This window comes from Spermophilus citellus, assembly GCF_964194105.1.
Source record: "Spermophilus citellus genome assembly, chromosome: 11".
NCBI lineage: Eukaryota > Metazoa > Chordata > Mammalia > Rodentia > Sciuridae > Spermophilus > Spermophilus citellus.
Window position 1 is genome coordinate 76,703,242 of NC_138192.1, and position 23,522 is coordinate 76,726,763.

Consider the following 23,522-nt stretch of genomic DNA (forward strand, 5'->3'; position numbering starts at 1 on the left):
AGTTCAAAGCCAGCTTCAGCAAAAGCGAGGCCCTAAGCAACTCAGTGAGACCCTGTCTCTAAATAAAACACAAAGGGGATGTGGCTCACTGGTCAGTGCTCCAGAGTTCAATCCCCAGTATCCACCCCACCCATACACAAACAAAAGCCTCACACTTTACTTTGTCGCCTTGCCTGGTTTGATTCAAAGGGCATTAAAAATATCTTGACTCAGTTAATCCTTATTCTGACGGAAGGAAATATCTCTAAGCCATGTTAATGTAGCCTGCAGCTTCTATCTCCAACGGATGTTCTCTAAAATCTTTTTAATTTTTTTTTTTTTTAAATCCCACTTAAAGGTCTTCACTAAACTGCAGGGGCTGTTTTTAACTTTGAATACTACAGGTCTTAAGTAAAACAAGTCAACTTCCTGCGCTTTCTGGAAAGGTCGGGATTTAAATCATTTAAGTGCTTTAGACAATGGTGTGGTTACCAGATAAAGAGGGGCTACACCTAAAGGTGGTACTTCGGCTTATAAAGGGTGGTTCCTGTTGGAATCTTTGATATAAATATATTTTAATTATGTAAACCGCAAGGTGCAAGGGAAGTGGCCAGTGCCCAACGCGTAAACCGATCTCCTGCGCAGCTCTCCAAAAATCCCAGTCTCGGCTTTCCTCCCCAGCCACGGAATTCATGCAAATCAGAATTCTAACCCCGGGGCAATACGAACTACTTTCGCGCCACTCGCTCAGGACCGTGTAGCTGTGTAGAGAGCATCGTCCTCACAGTTCCCAAACAGTCACTTTTTCAAAGGTAATTTTAGGAGTCACCAAGGCTATTCTTTGAGCTCAGAATATATGGAGGGCCAAGGTTTTTTATCTGGGCTTGAGTAGATCTCGCGCCCGGTCGGGTTGTTAGCTAACCTTGCAGGACCTGCACTACAACGCGGGAAAGCCGGCCCGAGCCCCGCCCCTCCGAGCCCAGGTTTGAGTGCCCCTCCTGCCAGCAGCTCGGCTCCCTCTGCAGCTCCTCTGTAGGACCGCGGCGCGTGGCTGCTCGGCTCACCCGGCTCGGAGCACATCCTGAGTGCCCGCCGCCAGCATGAAGGGTCGCCGCGTGCTGGTGAGGGCTGGGCGGGCGAACCTGAGGGGCGGGTGCGATGGGGGCTGGACGCGAGCGGGCTGGAGGCTACACCCCCCGAGTCCGCCGCGGAGTGTGCTTATCAACTGGTGGTCGCCCTGGGCGTCGCCCTTTTGGGCAAGTCTTGGATTTTTGTGCAGCTGGGGGAATTTAGGGCCAGTGGCAAACCCGCCAGCATGCGCACCGGCGTGCGGATAGTTGCGGAGAAGAGAGCTGTTTGTAGGATGGTTGGCCACGCTGGGGAGCCTCGGCACGTGTGCCCGAGATGCACGTGTGCCCGCCAGAGGCCGGGGACTGGCCAGACTCGGGGCACACGCACGGCAGCCGCCAGCCCAGGTCTCTCCTGTACGCAGCTCTTGGGCCAGTGGGTGGCCGTGGGATGCGCATCCTCGGTGGCTGCTTCTAACTGCTGAGCATCTTGCAAACGCATCTTTTTAGAAGTTGGGTTGTATACGGGAGAAGTTTTGTTTCGTTTGTCCCAGGTAGTGGTTAATTGCAGTTTAAGGCCTGGATAATCCAAACCATTTGCGACCATTTACTCATTCCTCACTTTCTTTTCTCACCTCCCAACCTCAATTCGCAGTAGCGAGTTGCACTCAATGGAACGTTACTGTTTGCTCTAACGGAAGCCAGAATGTAGGCCTGCCCAGGAAGCGGATAGTAGAGTGGGGGTTGGGTGGAAAGGAAGAGAATGACTGCTTAAAATAAATAGCAGGGGTTAAGGAGCCACGTGGGGGAGGCTGGGATGGGTGGGAGGGGGCGTGGTTTCAGCCTGGCCTTAGGCCGGGTGGCACAGGGCTCGGGCTTCCAGAATGAAGAAAGCCACGTGTTAGCTGATCTTTGAATCTGATTTAACTGGGTTGGTGTTTGGGTCACCCTGTGATTTGAGTAATACCCTCTGAGTTTTAGTTTCCTCATTTGTTTAGTGAAAGTAACGATAGCACCTTTGTTGCAAAGACTTAAAGCGGACTTAGTGCCTGGTATGAAATACAAAACCCAGTATAAATGGGTATTAGTTGTTCTGCTTGCCAGAAAAGTTCATGTCTCTCATGACCATTTGCTCTGTCTCTGTCTTTTCCTCCAAAAGTACATTTGCCAGGTAAATAACTCTTGGCACGCGCTGACTTGTTAAATCTTCGCTTGTCTTTCCATGACAGCTCCAGTAAAATGCTTCCCTTGAGGCTGCCTTGGGCCTCTCATGGCTTGCAGGTAGATTGGTGAGAATCCCTGAAGTAATGCATAGAGCACTGCTGTTTTAAGAGATTGCAGACTTTTGAGTTTTTCCAGCCCTGTGATCTTGGGCAGTCTTTTCCACCTTCCTGGGGCCATGAATTGCTTCCGCTGAAAATTGGGGGAGGGGTTTTTGAGATACCTTTCCGCTCCTAACATGAATTGTATACATTTACATGTAACCTTTTATATTTTGTAGCTCTGCCTGTTACCATGTTTTCCTACCTTGCTAAAAGGTCAAAAGACAGAAACTTCCTAAGAGGATTGAATGGCATTCTCTTAGGGGCATAGGGAAATTACTATGGAAATTCTTGCCAGTAATTTGCAAGAGACTGAAATGTGGAATGTGGAGTGAAGGTGATCAAGAATGTTCTTTCCATGACTGGGGGTGTGGCTCAGTGGTGGAACACTTGCCTAGCATATGTGAGGTCCTGGGTTCGATTCTCAGCACTGCATATAAAAATATTTTTTTTAAAAAAAGAATGTTCGGGGCTGGGGATGTGGCTCAAGCGGTAGCGCGCTCGTCTTGCATGCGGCCTGGGTTGGATCCTCAGCACCACATACAAAGACGTTGTGTCTGCCGAAAACTAAAAAATAAATATTAAAAATTCTCTCTCTCTCTCTCTCTTTCTCTCTCTCTCTGTCTCTCTAAAAAAAAAAAAGAATGTTCTTTTGATTCACCTGACACCTCACATCTTAGCATTGTTTTGTGAGATAGCAAAGTTGACTTTCAAAGATTTGGGTGTAAGGACTCAATTGTTATTCCATGGTCTTACGGAAAGAAAATAGAAGCATAGAAACTAAAGCAATGCTTAAGTCTCGATAAAGACTAAGAAATGGCAGAAATGACTACTCTTTTTACAAAAGATAGATCCCAGTTGTGTTTTCTCATGAACAATGCAAGACTGTTCATTGAATGAATGAAGCGTTTTCATATTTACCAATAATTTGCATGTTATCAAAGGACTTTAAAAAACAAAAAAAGACCCTCAAGTCCCCTGCCCTCCCAGACTATCTAACTCAGGGCCTCCTGTTTGCCAGGCAAGTGCTCTACCCCCAGCCCTAAAGTACTTGAGTGGTGCTGGGGATTGAACCCACGGTCTTGTGCTTGTGAGATGAGCATTCTACCAACTGACAATCTATGGTAATAGAGTGCTAAAATAGAATCAGGTAGGTTTGGAGTGCTAGTTGAACTATAACTTGATTTTTTAAAAAAAATATATATTGAGTTGTAGATGAACACACAGTATCTTTATTTATTTTATGTGTGGTCGTGAGGCTCAAACCCAGTGCCTCACACATGTGAGGCAAGCACTTTACCACTGAGCTATAGCCCCAGCCCCTAAGGCTTGATTTCTTATACCATTTGATTTGTAAGGACTTGTGCTGAAATCATACTCCTGATGGGAATTCGGCCTGTTGGGAAGCCTGCCATCTTGAAGTAGAGGTCCTGACTGATTTTCATAGTTTGGAAAATTAGCATCACAGTACAGAGCCTAAAGCTTACATCAAAAAAGACCTCATTAGCTTGATTTTGGCTGAGGGAGAAAAATCTGCTCAGGCATTTTGTACTTTTGAAATTAAAAGTGAGGTTGGATTTTAAAAGTTTAGCATTAAGCTCCCAGGCTCATTATAATGCTAAGAACTTGGGCATTTAAGGTTGGGAAGAGGTAGCTCAGAAGATGTTTGAATGAATTGATAAATATCACTAAAATTGTCTCCAAAGGGATAAGGTAGAATTTGACCTGGTTTTGAAGATATTTATAGCAATTGCAAATCTTCCTTTTTCTCTGTATAGTATGAGAAATGGACATACCTACTTTGCTGTTTAAACCTACTAAACTCAAAAGTGATGTCTTTAGTTGGATACTATAGTAAACATCCACTTAATAGTATTGCCATTTCCATTTGCAGCAAAAGGATCTCAGAGTAAAGAACTTAAAGAAATTCAGATATATGAAGTTGATTTCCATGGAAACCTCGTCATCCTCTGATGACAGTTGTGACAGCTTTGCTTCTGATAATTTTGCAAACACGGTAAGTGCTGCCTGAGAATAAACAGAATTGAGTCTGCAGTGCTCAAAATGCCCCAAATGCTTTGTGCGTGATTAAAACTGCTTGCTTTTTGCCTACATTTCTATACAGCCGTTATGAAAATACAGTATGCACTGTAATTTCATTTCACTTTTTGCTGTGGTTCTAGGTAGTAATTGTTGGAGATAGATTAGCTACTTATTCTATCCTTTTGAAATGTCGCCTAACCTAACATGCCTGATGATTTGCCATAACAACTTAGAAATCATTTGTAAACCTCAGAACCATTTTTCTTTGTAACAAAAGCTATTCTCTTGTAGTGCACTTGTAAATGTGATTTGCTCTCTGCACGGTTTATGGAAAATTGGTTCTTGAAAAAGAAAAAAAAATGTACAACCACATTTATTTATTTATTTTACAGAAACCTAAATTCAGGTCAGATATCAGTGAAGAACTGGCAAATGTTTTTTATGAGGACTCTGATAATGAATCTTTCTGCGGCTTTTCAGAAAGTGAGGTGCAAGATGTGTTAGACCATTGTGGATTTTTACAGAAACCAAGGCCAGATGTCACTAACAAACTGGCCAGTATTTTTCATGCCGACTCTGATGATGAATCATTTTGCGGTTTCTCAGAGAGTGAGATACAAGATGGAATGGTGAGTTTGAGAGTTTCACCAATGTCAAGAAGTAAGATTTTAGAGGCATGACACACTTGCTTTTTTGAAAATTTTTTTTTCTTATGATTTTTCCCTTTAGTCATGCCAGAAGATTTTGTTGACCTTTTTAAAATTTTGAGTATTTTCTTCATGTCTTAAAGCAGTTTTTCTAATGTAGTCCTACTTTGAAGTCTAAAAACATTTTGTAGGGCCTGACAATCTTAGAAACTTGTAAACTAAAGTTGGCCAACCTCCCAATTCTCATTGTCACAGAGATCCAACCTAGTCAGAGGAAATACACACATCCTAAAGATCAGCTACATTGACATTTACATGCAGGTGCCCAGCCCTATACCTGGCAGAGATCAGGCCTTTGATAATAGCTAGTTTCCAGAGTTAGATTATTACCTGAATCCCGAGAATGTGTGAGGACTCTATACAAGAGCTCAAGTGCATACAAGGACAAGTAGAATCCTTTCTGCTTCTGAATTTGCAACTGGATAGTCTTTTCCTGTGCTTGTTCTGTCCTCTTTAAGCTCTGTCACCTTGCTCAGACTGATGCTGCTGCTTCTCTACTTGACCCCATACCCTGAGCACACCATGTAATTCTGCAAACATTTTCTTGTCCCAGAGACTTTTTCCAAAGGAAGGTGTGTTATTAGAATCAGGTGCATGCTCTTCAGCTCACTGTGGTCTGAGATGGGTCCACTGCCTGTGGGTCACCACTTGAGTAGCACTGAGTGACAGCGCTTGCCCCATGACTGTTTTATCACTGTCTATTCATCCTAGTATGTGTTTGCTCTAATAAGTGATGTTGAGCTACCTTGGCACTTAGGAACATTTTATCACAGGGACCATTCTGTAAATCTGGATGTGACCTGTTGTCAATGCCCTGAATAATTTGTGCTCAATGTTTCAGTTTTTTATAGACACTACCTCTTGTGATTAATATAATGTCTATTGATTAAAAGTGCTAAGGATTCATGAAAGATTTTTGTTTAGTGTTCTCTCTATCCATGAATAGTACTAAGAACTGTTTGTTGGGCTTTGAGAAATATTTATTTGTTGGTGCTGGGGTTTGAACACAGAGCGTCATGCATGCTGAGTGTGCACTCTCCCACTGAGCCACACCCGTAGCTCATTAAATGTTTGAGCCAGGTGAGGTGATGTAAGACCCTGTCTCAATTAAATAAAAGAAGAAGCTGCATGCCTATAATCCCAGTGATTTGGGAGGCTGAGAAAGGAGGATGGCAAGTTCGAATCCAGCCTTAGCAATTTAGCAAGGTGTTAAGCAGCTTATCAGGTCTATGTCTTAAAACTAAATAAGAACAACAAAAAGCTGGGATGTAGCTCAGTGGTAAAGTGTCCCTGGGTTCAAGCTCTAGTAACAAACAAATAAAAAAGGGCTGAGAATGTATCTCAGTGGTAGAGCACACCTGTGTTCCATTCCTATCACCCTCCCCCCAAAAAAAGTGGACAGAGAATTAAGACATCTTAATATAGTTTAATGTATTGCCATAAGGATTGAAACCACATTTATGAGAGAATACAGTTGTTCCTCCAAGAATTCTATTTAAATGCAGAAAGAATTTTTTTTTTTAAAGAAATGAAAAAGAGCAGGAGTTTTCACATTTTAAAAACTGACTCTGAACCATCCAGGAGCCTATAAAGCACAGATTGAGAACAGTGTGTCCCAGATAAGCTACATGTAGCCAAACTATAATCAGATTGTTCCATTTACTTGAGCAATTCTTGATTTTGTTACCCAGCGCTGTCAGTTCATTTATATTTTGTTTGTTAAAGTGTCTTTTGTTCAGAAGTGATTTTATACTCACACTGATGCAGCTTGTCTGGCCATCAAGTGATTAATGACTCAATTGCTCTCATTAACTAGAGATCGCAGGCAAACCGGGAAGGCTGTAAGACCCGCAGCCAGTACAGGACCCGCAGCCAGTACAAACTTTCTGGACCTCTCAGGGTGGCGATGAAGTTCCCAGCACGAAACACCAGGAGTGCAGCCAACAAAAAAGTGGCACCCCCCAAGCCCTCAGAGAATTTCACTATTGATTCCATTTCTGATTCAGAAGATGAAAGTGGCATGAACTTTCTTGAGAAAAGGGCTTTAAATATAAAGCAGAACAAAGCAATGGTATGTAATAATTTTGAACATGTCAGAACTAACTTTCCAACTTTTCTCTAAGCAATTTGTTACTTAGACTCGTTTCTTTATTTTCTGTGTAGCTGTGAAGTCTTCATGATGGGGGATATAGCCCAGTGATAGAGCAGTCTTGGCAGGCGCATGGCTCTGGGTACAATCTCATGTATTCCCTTCCCCCCCCAATTTTTTTCCCCTCAAACTGCTTCTTTTAAAATCTATTAAGCACAGAGGTGACATCAGAAACTCTTTTTGAATTTGTTGACTTAAAGCTGCTAGTGTAGTTTTCACAAATAAGTTGCTCATTTTCAGGGTTTTTTTGTTTGTTTGTTTGTTTTTGTGTGTGTGTGTGTGTTGCTGGGGATTGAACCCAGGGCCTTGTGCATGCAAAACAAGCACTCTCCCAACTGAGCTATCCCCAGCCCCTTCAGCACTTATTTTAACCAAGAATTTCTATTTAATTTCTTCCCTTTTTAGCTTGCAAAACTCATGTCAGAATTAGAAAGCTTCCCTGGTTCCTTCCCTGGAAGACGTTCTCTCCCAGGCCCAAGATCAGTAAATGTAAGTCCTTGTTTGTAGTATTGTTTTGGGCAAGCCTAGGACAGATTTGTGTGAGATTTTAAAATGCAGTTTCCTATTTGGTCTTCTAGATGGTCAAAGGGTAACTAGAAGACTCTTTTTGGTAGCTCTGGATTACAGCTCCTACTGCCTGTGGAGCTCATACCCTTTTAGAGTGGCTATTTCCCTCCTTCCCAGTTAGGCAAAGCCCTTCAGCATGGTGAGGATTAAAGGCTTGTTTCAGCTTTAGCACATTTCTCCTTCATGGTAGATGGGTGATTGATGTATTTAAAATCCAAGAGTGAGGGGAAAAAGTTTATCAGCTCATGGCCCAATATCATGTATGATGGTTTCCTGAAAATGAAGCTCAGACAACTGTGATAACAAAAGAAAAGTCTGCTTTATACTGACTCCCATGAGGAGGAGGAAGGGCAGCCAACAAGGAAGGGGAGAAGGAAACCAAACACTCTACGCAATGTAGAGTGTGGGTTTAGAGTTCAGGCGGAATCAGAGAGAAATTTTTGTTGGAACAGGAGGTAAGTTTTTTTTTTTTTCATTAAGTAGAGTAATATATAGACTGATTTGAGAGAAAATGGGCTTAAAATTCCAAAGACCATAATATGGATTTGGGGGCTCATTCTCTATGTAATGTGACATTTTTCCAAAGGGTTGCCTCTTTTTGTTATGGAATGAATGGGTGCCTTCTGCATGTATTTTTCAGCAGTCAAAGACACCCCGAAGGCGTACATTCCCAGGTGTGGCTTCCAGGAGGAACCCTGACCGGAGGGCTCGTCCTCTGACTAGGTCAAGGTCCCGGATCCTGGGGTCCCTTAGTGCTCTTCCCACTGAAGAGGAGGAGGAAGAAGAGGAAGATGATAAGTTTATGCTGGTGAGAAAGAGGAAGACTGTGGATGGATACATGAACGTGAGTTCTCCAAATTGGTACTCATTCTTCTGTTTTTCTTCTGTCGGCCCTGTTTCGTGAACACACACGGCCTCAACACCAATTATGATACAATTTAAATGTTTTTCATGAACCATCCATAATTGTTAATGTCACATAAACTTACTTGATTGCATTAGCAGATGAGAGGTAGTTCTGCTTTTCTGATTGTAGGAATCATTTCCATAATGTTGTCCAGTTATCCGTACACTAAACTTACAACTTGCCCGCTCTCCATGAGCAAGAGGCATTTTTCAGGTTGAATTTTCTGTACAGAAATTACAAATCAAGTATCTGAAGATTCAAAACTGGAGAGAGCCAGTAAGGAACTCTGTTTCATGCTTCTTGTTTCTCAGGATGATGATACGCCCAGAAGTCGGCGCCCAGGATCCATGACCCTTCCGCATATAATTCGCCCAGTGGAAGAAATCACAGAGGATGAGTTGGAGAACATCTGCAGCAACTCTCGAGAGAAGATATATAACCGTTCACTGGTGAGAGCCTCTGAATTATATTTGAAAATGTAAATATCCATGAGAGGAGGGACAGCTTCTGTCCCTAGAGTGGTGCTCATGTTCTAAAGGTGTGGACATGAGGGATGCCCTCTGTCACTTGAATTATCTTCCTGGTAAATATGAAGTAGTGGCAAATCTTAGAAATTTATTTATTTGACACATTTATTGTGTATCTATTGTGTACATGGACACATATACATGTGGGTGATACAGTGGTGGGTATGTTAAAGATAAAAACATATTGGAGCTGGATTTTTTTTTTTTAACTATGTTAAGGATTGAACCCAGGGCCATGTGCATATTAATAATAGGCAAGTGTTCAAATGCTATGTTTCTAGCTCAAAAAAAAAAAAAAAAACGTTTTAATTATAAGAACTATTGCACCTGCCAATCATCCTGCTTGAGATACTTTTTGTGCCCTGGCATATACCTACGTATAGAGATATGAAATAAGATTCAAAGACAAAATGTGAGGATCGAATCCAGTGCCTCACTCATGCTAGGCAAGCGCTCTACCACTGAGCCACAACCCTAGCCCCAAGGATATTTCTCTACATAAAGCTGTGTTTTCGTGTCTTATTTACTCTTTATTGGTAGGGATCTACTTGTCATCAATGCCGACAGAAAACCATTGATACCAAAACAAACTGCAGAAACCCAGACTGCTGGGGCATTCGAGGCCAGTTCTGTGGTCCCTGCCTTCGAAACCGTTATGGTGAAGAGGTCAAGGATGCTTTGCTAAATCCAGTAGGTGCCTTGGAGAAAGGGGTTGGTCATGGGGGCTTGAAGGTCAGCCACAAGCTGATAAAGCCAGAAGAAGGGTAGTAGGAAAGGATTGAGGCCCTAGAGTTTTGAGATGCTCTTTTGGGGGAGTCAGATTAATTCAGTGTTAGTGCTGCACAGGTACGAGCCCCATCCAGAGTGCTCAGACCCAGCTATTCAGAGAAAGTTGACCCTATTTATTCCTGGAAGTTGTGTAACTGTCTTTCCTGAATTTTTTAAGGAAACAATGGGCATGACTCATGCATATTAGCTGTTTTATGACTTCTTTTAATCTAAAAAATGGATTGATGATACCCACATTAAATAAAAAGATGAAATAAAATGGAGTAGATAAGTATGGGGAAAGTAAGGCTTAATTTCATGGTGTTTTTACACAATGCTCTTTCAGAACTGGCATTGCCCACCTTGTCGAGGAATCTGCAACTGCAGCTTCTGCCGCCAACGAGATGGACGGTGTGCAACTGGGGTCCTTGTGTATTTAGCCAAGTATCATGGCTTTGGGAATGTTCATGATTACTTGAAAAGGTAATGGCAGTTATTTGTCTTTCTTCCACACCTGAATCTTGGATTCGTTTATGGATCTTAATACAAAGATCCATAATACAAAAAAGATCTTAATACAAAAAGAAAATATGAACCAAGGAGGGTCGGGGAATATAGCTCAGGGTTAGAAATGGTTACCTCATGTGCAAGACCCTGGGTTTGATCCCCAGCATCACCAAAACCAGACTATAATGGGTGTATAGGTAGTGTTAAAAAGGGTATATTGGGTTTTTTTGGGGGGGATGGTGCTGGGGATTGAACCCTGTGCATTCGAGGCAAGCACTCTACCAACTGAGCTATATCCCTGGCCTGGAAACGGTATATCTTAATCTGGGTTGTAGTGACTGGGTGGCCAGTGTGTAAAGTTCAGGTTAAACACTTGATGTATGTACTTGACCATATATGTGTTATATAACTCAAAACATGTTTTAACAGTTGAATTTGGCTTTCAAAAGAGAATTCTTAGGTCACGGACTATATCCTAATATGTTCCCCTTTCTCTTTCACAGCCTGAAACAGGAATTTGAAATGCAAGCGTAATACCCACCAGATGCTGGCCTTCTGCTTCTCGCACCGCCCTTAAAGTTCTCGGTTTTGTCATTAAGAGTCTTGATGATCAGTCTGCCTTATGGGAAACTCAGTCAAATTCATCTCATTAGACTGGCACATATTTCTGGAACATCACGGGAGACATGTGGCTAGTTACACTTCACCCTCCTGTAGTTTCTCCTCTGCTTCCCCTGGACCCCATCACATAGCCCCTCTCTCTTTTTCCAGGAGTCTTCTCTAGTCACTTAGTTTCAGAATTCTTTTTAAATCAGAGTTTTAACAGCATATTTGATTTAATTGGTGTTGAAATAGCCCTGAAATCTACCCATAAACCCTGAGCACTTAAAAACACGGTATAAAAATACTAACTGTTCTGTCGAGTTCCAGAGAGCAGCCCTCTGACTTGTTTATACACAAAAACAATGGTTATGACTTTAATGTTCACACTAATTGACATTTTTAACAGAATCAAGGCATGAAAATCTTAGAACAATGTGGAAAAACTAGGAATTGTTGGGAAATGAAGTATATTACTGTGAATGCCTCTCATGAGAATACCAGCATGTATTGTGGTTACTATATAACTTGTCACAGTTCAGACTTTGTTGCCTCTGATTTCTTCCACCCTAAAGTGAAGTGGTGCATCCTGTTTACAATCTTCCAAAGGTCTGTGGGCAACATGACACTTCACTACTTAATACAATTGTCTTAAGAGAAATTCTGGGAATTTAGGATGGGGAAACCTCAGAGTAGTCTGATATAAATTCTTGCTGTAAAAGTTTTTAGAAACTTGATAATAACTAGACCATTGTTCTTTGCAGTTTCTTATTTTATCCCTGGGTGTTGCTGTGTCCAGGGATTGTTTTCAGGTTTTAAGCATTTTTTTTTTTTTTTTTTTTTATAACAATGAGAAGTGCCTTTTCAGAGACAAATAACTTTCAATGGTTTTTGAACTTGGTATCTCTGCCATTGTAGTTTCTGGGCAGATTTCTTGGAATCTTAAATTGTAATTCAGCCTTATTAGATATGTAATTGGGAAGCTTTAAATGTTTAGAGGTTATGCAAATTGGTACTTACTTGGAGTCTGTCTGTGTGGTGCTGGGGATTAGAACCCAGAACCTTGTTCCTGGCCAAGCCCATATTCCACTGAACTACATCCCCAGCCTGTTGTTTGGAAAATTTGGGTTGTTAAAAAAGATTTTGTCTTTTTCTTTCCTTTCACATAAATCATTATATGGTAGAAGTGGAATTTTTAAGTGTTTGTGTGTCCAGTGTATTCATGTGTAGCCTGTTGCTGTACCCTTTCAGAGTTTGATGCTTAATTGGACTTTGAATCAATAAGTGTAAATATAGCTTTTGATCTGTAATACTTTTATACAAAGGTTTTTTATTTTAATAGTAAAACATTTTGTCATAAAATGTCTTTTTTTTTTTTTAAATAATGTCTTCCTCATATTTACACAAATGTCATTTAAACTTTACTTTAGAAGTTTCCCTCTTGGCTTGTTTCTGAAGGTTAAGGGCCACCCTCTCTTGAGCAGTGTCTTTCTTGGTGATGTGACCAGTACCTGTGATCAGAAAGTGGACTAAGGCAACCATGTCACCTGATTGAACACAATATGCTCTCAGGAAATTACACAGTATTATTTTTTTCCTTTATTATATGCTGCCCCAGGAACTAATGGTGATTTTGCAATACTTGGCTGCTTTTATCAATCATTTGAATATTAAATGTTTGCTGTTCCCTGAGGCCTGTTCCAGGACTTGAGTACCAGAAGACACAAAAGTACTGATCTAAAAGCTTGAATAACCCAGTTCTTTAGATCAGGGATTGGCAAACCACAGCCTGGGTCTGATCTTGCTATAATGGTGCATATGTAATTTTTTTCCCCACACATTTTTAAAGGGTTGCTGTCTTTTTTTTTTTTTTTAACTTTCTTTACAAAATTTAATTTGTTTTAATTAGTTACACATGACAGTACAATGATCTTGGCATATCATACATTTGAATCAAATGGGGTATAATTTCTCGTTCTGAGTGTACAGATTGCAGAATCACATTGGTCATGCAGTCACATATACATACAGCAATACTAGTGTCTATTTTATTCTGTTGTCCTTCCTATCCCCCCTTCTCCTCCCCTCCCCTCCCCTCCCATCACTTCTCTCTACCCAATCTAATGTGACACACTTATTTTTTTTTCCTTTTCCCTCACATCATCATACATGTAATCTGTATAACGATGAGGGTCTCCTTCCTTCTTCCGTGCAATTCCCCTTTCCCCCCCACATTTTTAAAGGTTTGCTGTCTTAAAAAAAAAAAAAAAAGGTGGGGGGACAGGCATTGTTCTCAAAACCTAAAATATTTATACCCTGGAGCTTTACATAAAAAGCTGACCATGTCCTACACCATACTGTGTGAAAAGCTATATTTACTTATACACACCTGGAGAGAAGACCAAGCCAAAAGAAGTTGTAAAACTAAATTATATTTCTTCATAAATTCTTGGAATCTTAAATTGTAATTCAACCGTGTTAGAGATGTAATTGGGAAGCTTTAAGTGTTTAGAGGTTATGCAAATTGGTACTTATTTGGAGTCTGTGTCTGTGTGGTGCTGGGGATTTGAACCCAGAACCTTGTTCCTGGCCAAGCCCATATTCTACTGAGCTACATCCCCAGCCTGTTTGGAAAATTTTAGGTGTTAAAAGATTTTGTCTAGTAGAGGAACTAAGGTAAAAATCTAAAAATAATGTCCTAAGGGGGATGAAGGAAAGAAAACAAGTGTTTTCTTATCAGGCCTTTTCAATCTTGGATGAATATATGGATTTCTTTGTGGGATTTTCCTTTTGTTTTAAAGGTGTGGTCTCTTAGGTTGACCTTGAAATCCTGGGCTCAAGTGATTCTGCCTCAGCTTTGCATACGTGGGACTGGCTCTCAGCCATGGACTTTGTGGTAACTAAATTTAACAATAAGGAAACCTCAGGTCAATTGCTTTGTCTTGGCCTTGACTGGAACCTACAGGTCCCATTGCAGAGCTCCACACCATCAGATTTGTAAAAATAGAGTTTGAACAGTGGATGTGAAAGGAGGTACGTGACAGCTGTGCTCCACGAGCTCTTCATGGAGGTAGAGGTGGTGGCTACCATTTCGTTTCGTCGCCGCTTACTCTGAAGAGACTAAGAACTTTCATGGTGCTTTTTGCTTTTAGAAGAAAAGGAGCTACTCCCTGAAGGAAGGTAGGAAATTTGGTCTTTTACAAACAGAATGAAATTAAAGTTCAGTGCTTTTTTGGGGAAAAATATTAGGTACTGAAAAGAACAAGTTCTCAATTAAAAAAAAAATGAGCACAGGTTATTTTATGTCAGTGTTAACCAAACATTTATCAGGTGTCTGCAGGATGAGGAAGTAAATATAGAAAAGTTGAGAAAAATGCCCAACATTATACAACTGAAGTGGCAGAGCTGACTGAACTGGATATCAGGGAGAGGACTTTATCTATTTAAGCAAATGGAGCTTGCCTTAGCAGGAGTAGAAAATGCAGAGGAGAGTGTTGATCCTGTTGTGTAGGAGAGCAAGGTCCTTTGGGTGCTAGGTCAAGCCTGGCTGAGAAACCCCACTGCAAAGGGACTAGGTAGCCACAGGGCTCATAAGGACCAAGGGCTTGTGCTGGAGGTAAAGGTGGATGGAGAGCAGGCTCAGGAGTGAGGGAGTGGGATGGACAGAAATGAGGTTATAGGATCATCCAGCATAGATGCTAGAAACCCCTGAGGTTTTTAAACTACAGGCATGAACATCCAGAAGAGGGCTCTTTAGAGACCTACAAGATTGGAGAAGGAAGAAGGAAAGCAGAGGGCAGAAATGACTAGGAGCTGTTGGCTATGAGACAAAGCAAGATGGCACCAGCTTGGAGAGGCAGGAGGGAGTTAGGAATTTGTAGAGAAATGGATTTGTTCCAAGGAGAGGCCTTTATCTAGTAAGATATCCAGCTGATGAAAGAACGAGTGAGGTAAAAGGGAGATGACAAAAATCCACTAATACTAGCACTAGTTTTTTTTTTTTTTTTAATTATTTTGCAGTTTTGGGAATTGAACTCAGAGCCTCACACATGCTAGGCAAACGCTCTACCACTGAATACCATCTACAGCCCTCCTTGCATTTTTTTTTTTTTTTTTTTTGTATATGGTGGCATTTATACTATGTGTACAACTTCTTCAGCACTAAGATTTGGCCTCAGAGGTCTTTAATAGCTTTTTGTTTGTTTTCCGGTTCTAGGCAAGAAGACCTTATGTATTTTCTGCTCCAAACCATTTCTCCAAAGCCCCCCCCCCTTTTTTTTTATTTTTTAAGAGAGAATCTTTTTTGTAGATGGACACAACACAATGCCTTTATTTTATTTTTTTTAATGTGGTGCTGAGAATCGAACCCAGGTCGCGCCCGTACTAGGCGAGCGCTCTACCGCTGAGCCACAATCCCAGCCCCCAAAGCCCTTTGTTTTTAAAACCTATTCCTCGATGGGTGCAGTGACAGTGATCTCAGGTAGTTGGGAAGATGAGGCAGGAGGATTGCAAGCTGGAATCCAGCTTCAGCAATTCAGCAAGAACTGTCTCAATATTAAAAAAAAAAAAAAATTTAAAGGGCTGTGGATATAGCTCAGTGGTAGAGTGCTTCTGGGTTCAATCCTCAGTACTGTAAAACAAAACAATTCAATAATCCATTATTTATCTGCATACTCATGTGCATCTGGTTATATATTAGTATGTTTACATAAATATATTAATAGTTATATTGCTATATATACATATATATAATTTCTGAATTGTAATACCATTGTTATTACTAAAAAGATTAATATTTTTACTTAAAACATTTTTTTTGGTCCTTAGTGTAAATTCTAGATACAGTCAACTTAACTGTATGTTAAAATCATTTAAATAGTCCCTCTTTATGTAGTTAAGCCAACTTGATACATGTTTAGATTAAATTGTTGGCTTTTTAAATTTTTATATGGTGCTGAGGATCGAACCCTGCACCTCTCACATGCAGGCAAATACTCTACTGCTGAGCCACAACCCCAGCCCCTTTTGGCTTTTGATTTTAAAGATTTAATTTTGGGGGGCTGGGGATGTGGCTCAAGCGGTAGCCCCCGCTCGCCTGGCATGGATGTGGCCTGGGTTCCATCCTCAGCACCTCATACAAACAAAGATGTTGTGTCCGCCGAAAACTAAAAAATAAATATTAAAAACTTCTCTCTCTCTTTAAAAAAAGTAATAATAATAAGTTATAACACATGATTTGTTTATATTCCAGTATCTATTTTTTTTTAAATATTTAATTTTTTAAATGTTAGGATTTTGTTTTGTCTTATAAGGTAATGCATCTTAAACAGATACACATTTCTGAAGTCAAGTCTATAAAATAAGTTGGTTTTTAATTTTTGTTTTTGTGGTACTGGGAATTGAACCCAAGGGCGGTCTACCACTGAGCTACATCCCCAGCTCTCTTTATTTTTTATCTAGTGACAGGGTCTTAGTTCATTGCCCAGGCTGGCCTAGAATTTGTGTTCCTCCTGCCTCAGCCTCCGCAAAATCTGGGATTCCTGATATGTGGCATTGTGCCTGACCCCAAATAAGGTGTTTTTAGCGGAGTCAATCATATCCCTGGCCCAAACCTGGAGCATTCTCTCGTTCTATAGGTAATCACTTTAAAAATCATTTTTATGATTTGTATTTTGATTTTGTAAAATCTAAGCAAAAACATATGTATTATTGTATCCTCCTCTTGCTTTTCAAATGCATGGTGGCATAGCACGGTATTCTTTTCTCCTCTTTTATGTAATATGTAGAGGAGAGATAAGCATAATAAAGGTTATCATACAAAGAATATTGCAGAAAGAATTCTGAATACACTTCCTTATATGAACATGGAATTTAGCTTCAGAGTTGCAAAAGAAATAAATACCCGTGAAGACTGCTTTTCTCTCTTCCCTGGCCACTCAAAAGACAGTCTGCTTTGTGAGCTTCTGCTAAGGAAGTTAAGTTCATGCTTCATGGGCAAGCAATAGCAACAGGAATCCGTATTTTGGTTATCTCTTATTTTTATTTGGTTACTTTAATAGACTGATCCTCGAGTTTGTCTTTTAAATTGAATAGCTGTAAATGTTTTTCACTTCTTAATGACCATTGCATATTAGCAAAGTAATAATCACCACTGGAGCTTGCTCGAGTCTCCAAGACATGGCCATTTTGAGCATCCTAGTGCTCAAGGAGGAAAAATATGTAAATAAAATTCCTTTATGCAAATGCATCCTGCAACTCTCATTGCCAGCCAAATTCTTATAAATCATGATAAACAGATGCTACTGAACTAAATGACTAAGTGAAATTATGGAGATAGATTCTATTTATCTTACTTTTCAATGTTGGGGAGGGAGAAAAGGATATTAACTAAATTTTATCTGTCGGCGGGATGATTAGGACAGACATGAAGAACTCTATTAATGATTTTAGCAGGCGAGATGTGGGACTCTTAGGAAATGGAGAGCTTAGGAAATGGTAAGGCAGAGGTTCTGTTGCAACCTAGTTTGTTTCACAGACAACTGGGCTTTGGAAACAGTATCAGGCTTGCTAGGTCTCTGCCTATTGTTTTTCATTTGTTATTTTATTATTTTTCCTTAACTTTTAAAAAAACTAAAGCAAAGGGCTGGGATTATAGCTCAGTGGGAGAGCGCTTGCCCAGCATCTGTGAGTTACTGGGTTTGATTCTTGGTATCACATGTAAATAAATAAAGTAAAGGTCCATTGACAATTAAAAAAATATATATATATATAAAGTAAATCTGCATAACAAAGTTTACCATCTTAACCATTTTAAAATGTACAAAATTGTGAATTTTTTACAAGTAATTGAGAGATTCAGGAATATCATTTCCTCATTTTTTCCATATTTTTATTGATATAATTATACACAATAATGAAATTTGTTTTATATATTCAGACATGCGTAAAACGATGTAATTTGGTCAATATTGTTCCCTAGAAATTTGTCTTTTCCTTCTCTCCCCTCCCCATGGTCCTTTTCCATATTCTACTTGTCTCTCTCTTATTTTCAAGAGATCTCCTGGCAAATTGTTTTTCCTTTTTTCCTCTCTAGCATCCACATATGAAAGAAAACATACAACCTTTGACTTTCTGAGTTTGGCTTATTTGGCTTAACATAATACTCTCAAGTTCCATCCATTTTCCTGAAAAATGACATAATTTCATTCTTCCTTATGACTGAATAAAACTCCATTCTGTATATATACCACATTTCTGTTAGCCATTTGTCTATCAGTGGGCACCTAGGCTGATACCATCATTTGGCTATTGTAAATTGTGTTACTATATATCATTATATTATGATGACTTTAATTCTTTCGGAAAAATATCAAGGAGTGATATAGTTGGGTCATATGGTGCTTCTATTCCTACTCTTTTGAGGAAACTTCATACTTCTTTCTTTCTTTTTTTTAATATTTATTCTTTAGTTGTAGTTGGACACAATATATTTTATTTATTCTTATGTGGTGCTGAGGATCGAACCCGGGGCCTCGCACATGCTAGGCAAGCGCTCTACCACTGAGCCACAATCCCAGCCCTCATACTTATTTCTATAGCAGTTGTACAAATTTACAGTTTCACCAACAGTGTAAAAGTATTCCTTTCCCCCCATATCCTCTCTAGAATTTATTATTGTTTGTATTCTCAATGGCTGCCATACTAATTGGATTGAGATGAAATCTTGGTATAGTTGTTGTTGTTGTTATTATTATTATTATTATTTGGTACTGGTGTTGAACTCAGGGAAACTCGACCACTGAGCCACATCCCCAGCCCTATTTTGCGTTTTTCATTTAGAGACAGGGTCTCACTGAGTTGCTTAGCACCTCACCATTGCTGAGGCTGGCTTTGAACTCACGATCCTCCTGTCTCAGCCTCCTGAGCTGCTGGGATTACAGGCTTGAACTACCTATCATGCCCAGTTCGGTACAGTTTTGATTTGCATTTCCCTGATTGCTAAAAATGTCAAAGATGTTTTCATATATTTGTTGACCATTTGTGTTTCTTCTTTGAGTAAGTGTATGTTTAGTTGCTTTGCCCATTTACTGACTGGACTACTTGTTTTTTGGGTGGTAAGTTTTTTTAGTTCTGTATATATTCTGGATATTAGTCCTCTGTCAGAAGAGTAGCTAGCAAAGATCTTCTTGCATTCTGTAAGTTTTCTTCACATTCTTAATTGTTTTCTTTTTTGTACAGAAGCTATTAATTAATTCTTGGTACTATTTCCTAAATTTTAAGGATCCCATTGAGGAAATTTTTGCCTGAACCTAAATGTTGGAGAATTGGTCCTACATTTTCTTTTAATAGTTGCAAAATTTCTGCTCTAAATCCTAGGTCTTTGATCCATTTAGAATTGACTTTTGGGAAGAGTGAGAGATAAGGATGTAGTCTAATTCTTCTACATAGGGATTACCAGTTGTTCCAGCACCATTTGTTTAAAAGGCTCTTTCCTCCAATGTATGTTTTAGTCAGCTTTTTCGCTGCTGTGACTAAAAAATCTGACCAGAACAATTTTAAAGGAAGAAAAGTTTATTTGGGAGCCATAGTTTCAGAGGTCTTAGTCCATAGAAGGCCGTCTCCATTCCTCTGGGCTCCATGTGAAGCAGAACATCATGGCGGAAGAGTGTGGCAGAGGGAAGCAGCTCACATCATGATGGACTCCACTAGCCAGATACAAATACATATCCCCAAACCATGCCCCAATTTCCACCTCCTCCAGCCACACCCTACTACAGTTACCACTCAATCCCTCTCAGGGGGTTAATTCACTGGTTGGATTAAGACTCTTACAACCCAATCATTTCTCCTCTGAACCTTCTTGTATTGCATAAACTTTTGGGGGACACCACATCTAAACCATAACAGTATGTTTTTGGCTTCTTTGTTAAGGATCAGATGACTGCATTTATGTGGATTTGTCTCGTGTCTCCTATTCTGTACCATTGGTCTATATGTCTGTTTTTATGCCAGTACCAAGTTTTTGTTACTATAGTTGTGGAGTATAATTTGAAGTTGGTATTGTGATGCCTACAGCATTGCTTTGTTTGTTTAGAATTGCTCTGGCTATATGGGATCTTTTATTCTTCCAAATGAATTTTAGGACTATCTTTTCTAGTTCTGTGAAGAATATCATTGGTATTTTGATGAGGGTTTCATTGAATCTGTAGGTGGCCTTTTTTTTTTCCTCTTTTTTTTTTTTTAATTGTAGACAGACACAATAACTTTATTTATTTTTATGTGGTGCTGAGGCTCGAACCCAGTGATTTACATGCTAGGCAGGTGTTCTACTACTGAGCTAAAAATCCCAGCCCATGTGAATGGCCCCCTTTTTTTAAAAATAAATTTTTAAGTTGTTGATAGATGTTTATTTCATTTATTTATATGTGGTGCTGAGGCTCGAACCCAGTGCCTCACACATGTCAGGCAAGAGCGCTACCGCTGAGCCCCAGCCCCCGATGGCCCTTTTAACGATATTCGTTCTGATTATGCATGAACATGGAGAAATCTTTTTATCTTCTATTGTCTCCTTTAGTTTCTTTATTTAGTGTTATATTGTTTTCATTGTAGAGGTCTTTCACCTCCTTGGTTGGATTTATTCCTAGGTTTTTGTTTTGTTTTGTTTGAGGCTAATGTAAATGGGATTGTTTTCCTGATTTCTTTTTCAACATATTCATTATTGATGTATAGGAAAGCTATTGATTTTTGTATGTTGATTTTGGATCCTGTTTTTAGTTAACTTTTGTATATTGTGTGGACAAGGGATTGAACTTGATTTTTGTGTGTATGGATAACCAATTGTCCCAGCACCATTTGTTAAAAAGTCTATTCTTTCCCCCATTGAATGATCTTGGCACTCTTGTTGAAAATTAATTGAACATTGCTGTAAGAATTTATTACTGGGTTCCCAATTTTTTAAAAACATTTTTTAGTTTTTTTAGGTTGACACAATATATTTATTTTATATTTATGTGGTGTTGAGGATCAAACCCAGTGCCTCATGCATACTAAGTGAGCACTCTACCACTGAGCCACAACCCCAACCCCTTGGGTTCCCAATTCTATTTCATTAGTCTTTATGTCTGTTGTTATGCCAATATCAGTACTTTTTTAGTTTATTATAGATATACATGAAGGTAAAATTCTTTATGGTTTATTCATATATGTACATAGGATAGTTTGGTCTATAGTTTTGAAGTAAGTTGTAAAATTGGGAAGGATGATCCACCCAGTTTTCTTTTTTTCAAGATTGATTCGGCTATTTGGGGTCCTTTGCAATACCTTAAAAATTTTAAGATCAATTTGTTCTTTTCTACAAAAAATGGAAATTGGAGTTTTGATAGAGACTGCACTGAATCTGTAGTTCCATAGAGGGAATATTGCCTTCTTAACAACATTAAATTTTCCAGTCCATGAACACAGATGTCTTTCCATTTATTTAGGTGTTCTTTAATTTCTTTCAACAATGCTTTATAGTTTCCACTATGCATGTCTTGAATGTCTTTGGTTAAATTTATTCCTAAAGATTTTATTCTTTTTGATGCTGGAATTGTTTTCCTAATTTCACTTTCAGATTGTTCATTGCTTATTTCTAGACATACAGCTCATTTTGCATATTGATGTTACTATTATTTTTGAGGGACTGTTTTCTCACCAGTGCATTCCTGAGGATTTTTGCTAATTCTTTGCGTTTTTCAGCCACTCAGTGACCCTCTGTCTTTGTAAATGCTGAAGATTATTACTGCCCTACTTAGTCTTACCCACAGTGATGCAGGCACTGCAACACTGACAAGAAACTAACCACAGATAAAATTCCATTTGACCATGCTGACTGAAATGTTGAGGAAGAGGAAAAAAGAGCAAAATGGGAAATAAGCCTATTTTCATTATGTTTAAATTTATCATTATTTTATTTTTGTTCAGTATATTTTAAAGTTTGTAAAATATCTTTTAGTTACTTCTTATAGAAAATTGGAATTTAATAATTAAAATCACCCATAATCCTGCTACTCACAAATCAACACAGTTAAGAATTTGGTTACTCGTGGGTATTAAACATAAGTATTGTTATTATTTTTAAGATTATAATCAGTATAATTTTATCATCCCTCCCATTTTTTTACATTTGAGTTATGTAATAATGACTCACTATTAGGAAAATCAATTTAAATACACTATAAAATAAGAAGCAATAGTAATTTATTTAAATTTCTTTGTTCTTTTTTTTTTTTTTTTTGGTAGTACTGGGGATTGAACTCAGGGCCTTGTGCATACAAGGCAAGCTCTCTACCAACTGAGCTATATCCCCAGCCCCTCATGGATCATTTTTAAAGTTTTTTTTTTTTTTTTAATTAAATTAAAGAAGTGCACATATTTGGTTAAAACAATCAAATAGTGTGCATGTATGAATAAGTAACAGCAAATCCCATCATTTTGTAAAACTATAATGCATTGGGTCTGGGGTTGTGGCTCAGCAGTAGAGCAGTTGCCTTGCACGTGTGGGACCACATAAAAATAAATAAGTGAAATAAAGATATTGTGTCCAACTATACCTAAAAAATAAATATTTTTTAAAAAAACTATAATGCACCAATTTTAAAAAATGTGGAAAAAAAGAAAAAATGAAAAGAATCTACTCCTTTACTTGTTTCTCTAGAACCCCAATCCTACTATCCTGAGGGAGAGCATTTTTTATTTATTTAATTTGTAGTGTGGGGGATCCAACCCAGAACCTCAGGCACACCAGACAAGTGCTCTACCCCTGAGCTACATCTCCAGGCCCTGGCAACCACTTTTAACTTAAGATTTTATCTTTCAAGGAGTAATCTCGATATCTTAAATAATATTTCTTTCCAATATTTCTTGATTTCTCAACTTGAGAAACTATCCACTGATCTCCTGACCTCTCTTCTCCACTTCTGCAACAACCTCTGGCACCTCTTTATTTTTCTGTGATTAAGTGTGATAATATTTATATTTTATCCTATCAATATAGTCTTTGGAGCCCTATCTCTAAGATGGTTCTAAAGAACAAGAGGAAGTAAATAGTATTTACATTACTAAAAACAATGTAGGTCCCTTTATTCGAGTTCTGGGTGACGTTCATAATTACATCCTTCCCTTCCTGATCACAGCCTTTGGTCTCTCAAATGAAAATGTTCCCAGTGTCACCATCAATGGGATTCTCTATTATAATCTCAAAATACTACTACTTTTTTTTTTTTTTTTGGCACCAGGGTACTGAACTCAGTGTCTTACACATGCCAGCTAAGTGCTCTACCATTCACCTGCACCCTCAAAACCCAAATTTTGTTTTTCTCTTAGCTTTCTTACTGAAATT

General features: G+C 39.1%; 1 protein-coding gene across 3 annotated transcripts in view; it reads left to right on the plus strand.

Moving 5' to 3' along the window:
• The first annotated feature begins 962 nt into the window (after positions 1-962).
• The window catches only part of CDCA7 (cell division cycle associated 7), a 445,263-nt gene continuing 422,703 nt past the window's right edge, over positions 963-23,522 (plus strand). The window contains exons 1-10 of one of the 3 annotated variants that reach the window (XM_081262238.1): positions 963-1,100; positions 4,263-4,385; positions 4,804-5,040; positions 6,935-7,189; positions 7,673-7,756; positions 8,475-8,678; positions 9,053-9,190; positions 9,809-9,958; positions 10,383-10,519; positions 11,047-11,833. In XM_081262238.1, coding sequence (XP_081118364.1) covers positions 1,080-1,100; positions 4,263-4,385; positions 4,804-5,040; positions 6,935-7,189; positions 7,673-7,756; positions 8,475-8,678; positions 9,053-9,190; positions 9,809-9,958; positions 10,383-10,519; positions 11,047-11,077 — 1,380 coding nt within the window. In that variant the 5' untranslated portion in view covers positions 963-1,079 and the 3' untranslated portion in view covers positions 11,078-11,833. Of the gene's footprint in view, positions 1,101-4,262; positions 4,386-4,803; positions 5,041-6,934; positions 7,190-7,672; positions 7,757-8,474; positions 8,679-9,052; positions 9,191-9,808; positions 9,959-10,382; positions 10,520-11,046; positions 11,834-23,522 lie in introns of those variants that run through there. The other 2 variants (XM_081262240.1, XM_081262239.1) reach the window with 2 other exon arrangements.